Consider the following 10,827-nt stretch of genomic DNA (forward strand, 5'->3'; position numbering starts at 1 on the left):
CTTAAAACTCCAAATCCCAATCATAATACATCTTTTCTCAAGTATCTTTTCTTCATTGTGTTACCTACTTTCATCCCTGTGCTAGGAACTGATCCCAGCACAAAAATCAAACTTTTTATCAATCAAACTTCCCAGTAAACTGTATCTGTCAGGGCAATAATTTCCTCTTAGTCATATCATACTGCTAAGTTTTAGCATATTATCTCATTCATAGATGACATTAAATATATATGGAATGAATGATCCCCATAGTAGATCTTTGTAGGTTGCTCTAGTTTTTACATGCTTTAGGACACAGAGACCAAATAAAAGCTTACTAAGTGAACAAATTAGCCGAAAGAGTCATTTTGGGTATGATCAGTTATAATACTTCACCCTGTAATACCACTACTCAAGGGGATGAAGCTGAGGATCACAAGTTCCATGAATACCTGGGCTCTGGAGCATGTCTACTGCTTACCTGAGCATTTTATTAAGACCCTGTCTCAAAGTTCTTATACAAAACGAAACAAAGGATTGAGGATATAGCTCAAAGGTGGGGTGCCTGCCTAACACGTGGGAAGCCCTAGGTTCAATTCCCTGTACTGTAAAACAAGTCCTGAGTCAAACCTACCATTTGGAAAAGACAAGTAAAACAGTTAGGAATATCAGTGATGGTACTGCCTCTCAGATGTGGTTGACCTGGGCCAAGCTTGAGCATACAGTCCTGCTCATATTATAAAGAGGAACCGATGAGAAAGAAAGTATATAACAAAATGCCAACTGAGAGGTGAATAAGAAATTTTTGTGAAGGAAAAGCTTCTGGTTGTTTTAAGGTTGAGGGAGAAGAAAATATTAGCTGTAGTTAGGACATAAATACTGGGGATAGAATTGAAGAGCCCAGAGGGGTCCAGGACTCCAAAAGAAGACTTACAGAAAACAGAGTCAACTAGCCTGGGACCACTGGGACTCACAGAAACTGAAGCACCAACCAAAGAGTGTGCAGGGTCTGGACCTAGCCATGCTCCCTCACATTTATAGCAGATGGGCAGCTTGGTCTTTGTGTGGGTTCCCTAACAATGGGAACAGAGACTATCTCTGACTCTGTTGCCTACTATTGGATCCCCTTTCCCTACCTGGACAGCCTGGTTGGGCCTCAGTGGGAGAGGAGGTGCTTAGTCATGCTGGGACTAGATGTCCCAGGGTGTGGTGGGATTCATAAGGGTGGGACTTGGAGGAGAGGAGGGATAGGGAGCTTTAATCAGGACGTGAAGTGAATAAATAAATTAATTAATGGAAAAAAGACATAAGTGTTGGGCATATCTAGCTTTAATTTTTTTTTTAATTTCCAACAAGATACAGTTGGCCAAACTGCTCCCCCAAAATTCAAATTTTGTTTCCATTAAACCATAATAATTAAACAAACTATGACTACTAAGCTAGCTCTAAACAAGCTTTGAAGATCAAGGTTCCTACCAACATGACTCAACTCATAGCTCTTGTCCTTGAGCTGAAGTGAATCACTGACCTGCACTGGGCTGGGACTCAGTGAGCTGCTGCATTGATTGAGAACAGAATATTAATTCAATTTAAGACCTTCTAAGAGTTTAATGAAAATGAAGGCACAACATACCCAAACAATGAAAGCAGTGCTAAGAGGAAAGTAAATAGCACTAAGGAGTGCCTTCATAAAGAAGTCTGAGAGATCTCAGACTAGCAATGTGACAGCTCACCTCAAAGCTTTAGACCAAATAGAAGCAAACATACTCAAGAGCAATACGAGGTAGGAAATAATCAAATTCAGGGCTAAAATCAACCAACTAGAAACAAAGAGAATGATATGAAAAATCAACAAAACCAAGAGGTGGTTCTTTGAGAAAATCAACAAGACATACCCTTAGCCAAACTAAAAGGCACACAGAGAGAATATCCTAATTTTAAAAAATCAGAAATGAAAATGGAGGACATAACAACAGATACCAAAGAAATTCTAGGAATCATTAAATCTTACTTCATAAGCATGTACTCCACAAAAATGGGAAATTTAAACTAAATAAATCAAGATCAGGAAAACAATCTAAATAGACCTATAACAATCTAAGGAAATAGAGGTTGTCATTAAAGCTTCCCAACCAAGAAAAGTCTAGGAACAGATGGTTTAGTGGAAAATTCTAGTACATTTTCAAAGAAGAGCTAATACTAATACTTCTCAAGTTATTCTACAAAATACAAACAGAAAGAACATTGCTAAATTCATTTTGCAAGGCCATAGTCATCCTGATAAACCACACAAAGACTCAAAGAAAGAACCAATTTCCCCTATGAACATTGATGCAAAAATATTCAATAAAATACTCACAAACCAAATCCAAGAACACAACAAAAACATCATCCACCATAATCAAGTAGGTTTCATCCCAGGGATGCAGGGATGGTTCAACATAAGAAAATCCATTAATGTAATCCACCACATAAAGAAACTGGAACAAAAAAAAAACCCACATGATCATCTCATTAGATGCTGAAAAAGCCTTTGACAAAATTCAATACCCATTCAAGATATAGTCTTGGAGAGTTCAGGGATATAAGGCACATATCTAAATACAATAAAGTAGATATAAAGCAGACTGAGAGCCAACATCAAATTAAATGGGAAGAAAATTAAATGAATTCCACAAAAATTAAGGACAAGACAAGGCTGTCCACTTGCTCTATGTCTATTTAATATAGTACTTGAAGGTTGAGGTACAGCAATAAAGTGGTCAAAGGGATACAAATTGAAAAGGAAGAAGTCAAAGTATTGTATTTGCATATGATATGATAGTATATGTAAGTGACCCCCAAAACTCTACCAGAGAACTTTTTTTTTTGAGGGTGCAGCGACTTTTATTGATGGTATTCAAAGAGAGAAGGGAGGCTCCTAGGCCCCTCCTGTTATTATGGGGTCTGGGATGGAATTGTGAGGGAGATGCTCAGTGTTGGGGGCTGAGTTGGAATGGGGACTCCTCTACCAGAGAACTTCTACAGCTGACAAACACCTTCAGTAAATTAGGTGGATACAAAATTAACTCAAAAAGAAATTAGTGCTCCAATATACAAATAATAAACAGAATGAGAAAGAAATCAAAGAAATAACAGCCTTCACAATACCCACAAATAATATAAAACATCTTGGAATAACTCTAGCCAAGCAAGTAAAAGACCCATCTGACAATTTCAGATCTTTGAAGAAAGAAATTGAAGATTTTAGAAGATACAAAGATCTCCCATGCTCGAGGACCAGTAGGATTATCATAGTGAAAATAGTCATCTTACCAAAGGCAATTTACTGATTTAATGCAATTCCCATAAAAATTGCAACACAATTCTTTACAGACCTTGAAAGAATAATACTCACCTTCATATGAAAAAGCAAAAATCCTAGGATAGCTAAAACAATCCTGTATAATAAAAGAACTTCATGAGGTATCACCATCCCTGATTTCAGGGTGAACTATAGAGCGATAGTAATAAAAACAACTGCATGGAACTGGCATTAAAACAGAGAGGTTGATCAATGGAATCAAATAGAAGACCAAGAAGTAAATCTACACACCTATGGAAACTTGTTTTTTTATGAAGAAGTCCAAATTACACAATGGAAAAAAAGAAAGAATCTTCAACAAATGTTGCTGGTCTAATTAGATGTCTGTGTGTACAAGAATACAGACAGATTCATATTTATCAGTCTGCATAAAACACAAGTCCAAGTAAATTAAAAACTTCAACATTAAACCAGATACACTAAATCTAATAGAAGAAAAAGTGGGGAATAGCCTTGAAGGTATTGGTACAAGAAACAACATCCTGAGCAGAATAACACAGGTTCAGACACTAAGATCAACAATTAATAAATGGGTCCCCATAAAACAGAAAAGCTTCTGTTAGGCAAAGGACACTGTCAATGGGATTAAATGGCAGCCTACAAATTGGGAAAATATCCTCACCAAACCTATACCCGACAGAGGGCTGATATCCAAAATATATAAAGAACTCAAAAAATTAGACATCAACAAACTAAATACCCCAGTTCAAAATGGAGTGCAGAGCTAAACAGAGCATTCTCAACAGAGGAATCTTAAATGTGTGAGAAGCACTTAGAAATGCTCAAAACCCTTAGTCACAAGAGAAATGGAAATCAAAACAACTCTGAGAGTCCATCTTATATCAGTCAGAATAGTTACATACAAGCTCAAGCGACAGCCCGTGCTGGTGAGGATGCGGAGCAAGGAGAACACTCCTCCACTGCTGGTAGGAGTGCAAGCGTGTGCAACCACTCTGGAAATCAATCTGGTGGTTTCTCAGAAAATTGGGAATCGTTCTATCTAAGGAGCCAGCTATACTATTTCTGGACATATACCCAAAAGACGCTCCACCAGACCACAAGGGCATTTGCTCAACTATGTTCATAGCAGCTTTAATCATAATAGCCAAAAACAACCTAGATACCCCTCAACCAAAAACTGGATAAAGAGAATTTACACAATGGGGGTATTACTGGGTCATTCAAAACAATGACATCATGAAATTAGCAGGTAAATGGGGGAAACAGGAAGAGATCGTCCTGAATGTTGTAACCCAGACCCAGAAAGACAAATATGGTATATACTCACTTCTAAGTGTGTATTAGTCATAAAGTACAACATAATCATGTTACAAACTACAGACCCAAAGAAGATAAGTAACAAGGAGGGCCTAAGGGAGGACCTTTAAATATCACTGAGAAGGGGCAATAGATTAGACATGAGGGGCGGATGGAGGGAGGGGACCAGATAGGAGAGGGTGTGGGGATGGAAACAGAGAGATGGGGTGAGGGGAGGGAGTATTGGGAGAAACAAGTGGATTGTGGAGGATGGAAGGAGAATCTTTAAGCCGAGCTAAAATCCTAGGACAACGGAAACTCCCAGGAATCTCTGAGGGTGACCCTCGCTAAGACTCCTAGCAAGGAGGGATATGGAACCTAAACTGAACATTTCGTGTAACAAGACAAGACTTCCAATGAAGTCTAACCCAGCCACAAAACCTTGTCCTGTCTGTAAGATATGCAGGGGTAAAAGACGGAGCAAACTTTGAGGGAAGGGCCAACAAATAATTGGCCCAGCCTAATACCCATACCATGAGAGGGAGCTCACCCCTGACACTATTAATGATATTCTGCTATACTTGTAGACAGTAGCCTAGCATAACTGTTATCAGAAAGCCTTCACCCAGTACCTGATGGAAACTGAGGCAGAGACTCACAACCAAACATTAGGCAGAGTTAGGGGAATCGTGTGGAAGACGGGAAGCAGAGATCGGAAGAGGCAGAAAAGTCAAGGACACGATAAGAAAACCAACCAAACCAACTGATCTGGACCGTGCTGACACAGAGTCTGAAGTGCCGATCAAAGGGCACGCATGGGATGGAGGTAGGCCCTCTGCATATATGTAACAGTTGTGCTTCTCGGTCTTCATGTGGGACTCCTAAACCAGGAGCAGGGCTGTCTCTGACTCCATTGCCTGCCTTTAGATCCCTTTCCCCTAAGTGGACTGCCTCGTCCAGCCTTAATAGAAGATGCGCCAAGGCAGGTTGGTATGCCTGGGAGTCCTCCCTCTTTCTGAGGAGAAGAGGAGGAGGAGAGGTAAAGTGAGAGGGAGGGACTGGGAGGAGCAGAGGGAGGAGAAGCTGTGATCAAGATGTAAAGTAGATAAATAACTGAATTACTAAACAAAAATTCAGTTAGTACAAATTCCTTTAAAATAATGTGAGGCCTGGCATGGTGGCACGTGATTTTAGTTATCGCACTAAGGAGACAGAGGCAGGGGCATGGATGGCTGTAAGTGCATGACAAGCCTAGTCTACATAGTGAGTTCCAAGCCAAACAGTGCAACATAATGAGATCCTGTCTCAGTGTGGTGCTGGTGCTGGTGCTGGTGCTGGTGCTGGTGCTGGTGCTGGTGCTGGTGCAAGCTGGGCATTGTGAGTCATACTTCTAACCTCAGCCCTAGGGAGGATAATAAAGGAGAAATATCCTGGGTATTAGGAAAGCCTGGACTTGAGGGCAGAGCCTGGGTTATATAGCAAGATCCTGTGTGTGTCTGTGTGTGTGTCTCTGTGTGTGTGTGTGTGTGTGTGTGTGTGTGTGTGTGTGTGTGTGTGTGTGTGTGCATGTGAGTGTGTTTGGTGTGGTGTAGTTTCAGCATTTTTTTCTTGTGTCATTGCTGAAAATACTAATGATATTCATGACCTACCTTCACTGTCTTATCATAGTTATTCTTGTTTTCCTTTTAAAGTACAAAGGTTGTATGCGTTGCAGATATATAACATGGTGTTACAGGATGCATACAAAGACCGAGAAAGCAACCCCAGAAAACCTATCATCTCACACAGCCACTCATAATCATGAAACCAAAAGAAGCATGGCAAGAAATGAAAGTGAGGAAAGTCTTTTTTTCCCCTGGCAGTAGGTAAGGGAACACCAGAGTTGTTTTGTTCCCCAAGCAGCATTTTCTACCAATGAAAGTAGCATACAGGTTTTACATAGGAAAGCTCTTTAAGGGTGGGCGTGTTCCTGGGAACACTCAATCAGGAAGCACATATCTGAGCATGTCCACCTTAAGACGGTAAGACAGTAGACACATTTTTGAGCATGCTCAGCCCAGGGGTCATAAAGCATGCATTTAAAGTTAAAATGGTGGATAAGGACATTTGGGGGACATATTTCACTGTATTATATTAAATAGCTAGAAGGAGGCATCTGTAGGCTTCCCTGTCCACAAAGGTTTTAGTTTCCAGAAAAGGAAAGGACACTTAAAATGCATTAATACAGGAGTTTGTCCCTGAAGGTACCTAAGTCACTCAGCAGCCAAAAAATACAACTTTATTAATGTAACCCTCATGTTGTACAGTTTCTCAAAGTGAAATCTTGTCATCTTCAATGGTCCTTCCCTCGACCCCCCCCATTAAGTCATGCAAGTGATGTGAATGGTTTTTTCCATGCCCAATCTGCATGTGTGTACTTTCTCACCTTGAATGTGGTCAAATCTAAGCCATTGCACTCATACACTTCCTTCTACCCCAGCCCCTGCCAGGGTAGCTTCCTTCTCTTTACTGCAGGGCCCTGAATAACGTCACTGGAGAACTCTTGAGATGTTTCTAGTTTCCATTCAATGCTCTATTTTCACCTTTAGTTCTTTTTATGATGCTTCCTACCGCCCACCTCCTCCTGTTCAGTCTTTACATTAGCACCTTCCAGTTTTATATGTTCCATGTCACTTTGCCAGTGCAATTAAAGAACTGTGTCAGAATACTCTGTCCTGATCCCTCTACTCCAGGACTCAATCTCTGATCATACCTTAGTATCTTTAGCTCCTCCTTAAAAAGGTTTTGTTTCCAAATCGCTTGGAGTGTAGTGACCACCGTCCCCATTTAACTTTTTCAGCCATTTTCCTTTTCAAGTGTTTTCCACAGTCTCTAGGTAAAGACTTACCAGATTGTTTTGGTACTACTGTCCATATTCCATCCTCAGATGCTACCTGTCACCAGTGGCAGGACTGGAATTTTGAACATTCAGTGTGGTAAGCTGTACAAATATATCTCATTGGACAACTTGAGACTTCATTTAAGCATTCCACCCTTCTTCTCCCACGCCTTTCCAACTTGGCCAGAGGAATCCCCATGTCGTGATAAGTAAACTCCCTCTACTTAACCTCATCCAGAAAGAATTCTCTCCACAAATGTAGACCTCCTGTGAGGATGCTGGTGACCCCTGACTCCTGTGTCACTACTCTGGAAGAAAGGAATCTATTCCTGCAAGAATAAACACTTCAGGGACAGGGTAGTGGAAGGTCTGACACTTGGCCTTCCTCCTTTCAGACCCAGGACATCTGACAAAATGTCTTTCTCAGCTCCTTAGCTCTAGGTCCAAGGGTCAACTCATCCAACACATACATTTTCCTTGTATTTGCACTCCCTGTTGCTGATACTCTTTTACTCATCCTTGTAGTTTACCTTCCGGATTCTATCTCAGACTCTCATATTGCCAGCTACTCCCTGACCCTAGTGTACGTTCTAATCCTTCAATCCTCCAATTCTTCCCATACTGTCTTCTCTTCCTTCTCTAGCTTGACTCCTATGGCTGTATATAGAAGTTCTCTTTACTAACTCCCTCAGCTCCCTACCAGTAAGGCATGTCTGGAATTCCTATACCAACCAACTGCCTAGGGAGCTTCCAACTTCCTCCGAACACATTCCCTAGCTCTGGACCTTGGTTAGGCTGCTTGAAGTGTCATTCAAATCTCCTCCAAAATGACTTCCTTCTAACTTGGCCCATCCCATTTTCTTCCAAGTTGCCATTACGGATAAATGAAGCAAAACCTTACATTTCTGTCATAATGTAGATCCTTAAAATGCTTTTGAATGAGAGAGAGAGAGACAGACAGACAGACAGAGACAGAGACAGACAGAGACAGAGACAGATAGAGACAGACAGAGACAGACAGAGAGACAGAGACAGAGAGACAGAGAGACAGAGAAAGAGAGAGACAGAGAGAGAAAGAACATGAGCACTTGAAGATGTGTTGCTAGAGACATGGAAAGGATCTTGAAGAAATAGGGGGAGGAAGAATATCATGAGAAAACTTTTTACATAAAAATAGAGTAAGTAGTAAAAATTAAAAATGTTCTTGGATAATTATATCACTTAATCCATAAGACAATGTATGGAATGGAAGCCCAAGATAATATTGAAGCTGGAAAACAAATTGTGGTTAATTTTTGCTAGTCATGAGTATGTTTGATAGATGGACAATAAATACATTAATCAAAAAGAGACGTGTAGAAGACCAGTGTTAAATGACAGCACGAGGACCCCAGAATCACTTTTCTAGATGTCATCCTTCTAGAAGCAAACATTCACGTAGCAACTGTTGGCTCAGAGAGAAAAATGAATCCAGTCAAAGAGACACAGATCAAGTCCGTGCCAGCCATGCTGTTTTGTGCAAAAGATGAAGCACTGGCAGAGTAGCTGAGCTCTGAGCTGCTAGAGCAAGGTAGACGCTTATTAAAGCAATCTCCTTTCACACCAATTAGCGTGTGATAAAAGGGAAAACTCATTATAGAACACATTAATTTCCAAGCAAAATAAAACAGACCACATTCCTCTTCATGCTGTGCCATCTCAACCTTTATGACGTAATGAAGACAGGCGTGCACACATTCTAACTGATATACAGATAGCCTGTGTTGAACAAAGAATCTAATTACATTAAAAAAACAATTCTTATGAGATGTGCTGGAAAATAAAAGATGTGTTTCTATAAATCATTGAGCTTCTAAGATAAAAAACTGTCATATCACATTTATATTTGTGTGTATAGATGTGTACAAAACTAATACTGTTATCTGCCCTAGGACTGCCCTCACCCAACAAAAGCACAAATAGTTAGGAAAACAAGCATTTACCTTATAGAAAATTAACATAAGATCATCCAGTTTCCCATGCAAATCACCTGAAACATAAATGAAAACTCAGTAGTCAGTAGGAACCAAGATGCAATGCTTATTTTGTTATAGAATTTTAAATCTCAAGTACCCTAAGTATGCTCATGTGCTTAGGATTTCCACTTTATGTTCACGATACTAATTCAAAATGCATTTTGCTTCCCCGGACTCTTTCTTTCCCTCCCATGGTACACAAGGGGTGGGTACAGCAACTGGAAGCGTTTGATCTAGGCATTTATTTATTGTGAGTTAAGCTCTATACTAAGAATTTTACATTTAATTTTTTTCTTCAATCCTTTACAACCACTCATTGAGTAGCATTGTTTTCATTCTTCTATTTCAAATGAGACTCAGAATAATTAAAAAACATATGCAATCACCCTGCCACCAAAATGTGAGCTAGAATTCAAACCTAACATCCTCTCATCTCAAGACATTTCCTCTGAGTGTCTACATCTTAATGCCCAGGAGAGCAGCAAAAATAGCTATCCCAGGAAGCATTGACTCTCCAAGGACCTACCATAGTATCTAGGCAACTAGGCATTCAATTCATGCATTTAATCACTAAATCCAAAGCCATTCATTTGTTGGGTTTGCTTTATTTTACTTCTAATTTTAAGGTTTAAAATCATAACAAGATAGTTGAGATACTTTTTGATGAGATGGTTATGAGGAAAAAAACCAAAAGTCAACTAACGAAAGCTATTAAATATAAGACTCATTAATGAAAAAATAAATGACCATATGAATATTCAAAATTTCTATTTGGATAAATATTTTTAGGTAAAATGTTTATCTTTTATTCTGCTCAAAATCTGTATTCAACTTAATTACCATATAATTTAATTTAAGAATATTTTTTTCTCAGTTTATCTTGAATCCCATAAACAAAATAAATTACATTAGAAATAACAAATCCTATATCACTAACACTTTTTATAAAATTGCCAGAATATTAAAAATAAGATAAAGGGCATATTGATGTTAGTGGATACTTAAATGGATCACCCCAAAAATTAAAAAATAAATATTTAATATATCTTGCCAATTAGTTTGCTTTCTTAATTTTCTTCAGAGTGATTTACCTATTAAAAATATAAGTATACTAGCCATGGAGATGATTCAGTAATTAAAGTGTTTGCTATTCAAGAAAACCTTTGCTCAGATCTTTATCAACCATGTAAAAAACAAGATCCACTGATCCCCATCTGTACCCTCAATGCTGAAGGCAACAGAGACAGGATCACTGGCGTCCATCCTTGCCAATCAGTGAGCTCTAAGTTTAGTGAGAGACCCTGTCTCACAAAGTAAAGTGGACAGCAATGGAG

The 10,827-nt window shown here is 39.3% G+C and overlaps 1 protein-coding gene across 1 annotated transcript in view; it reads right to left on the bottom strand.

Annotated features, from left to right (window-relative positions):
* The window catches only part of Ppef1 (protein phosphatase with EF-hand domain 1), a 94,280-nt gene that overhangs the window by 30,380 nt on the left and 53,073 nt on the right, over nt 1–10,827 (bottom strand). The window contains 1 exon segment of the mRNA XM_032889576.1: nt 9,461–9,507. Coding sequence (XP_032745467.1) covers nt 9,461–9,507 — 47 coding nt within the window.

The sequence above is a fragment of the Rattus rattus genome, chromosome X (genome assembly GCF_011064425.1).
Source record: "Rattus rattus isolate New Zealand chromosome X, Rrattus_CSIRO_v1, whole genome shotgun sequence".
In the NCBI taxonomy this organism is placed as follows: domain Eukaryota; kingdom Metazoa; phylum Chordata; class Mammalia; order Rodentia; family Muridae; genus Rattus; species Rattus rattus.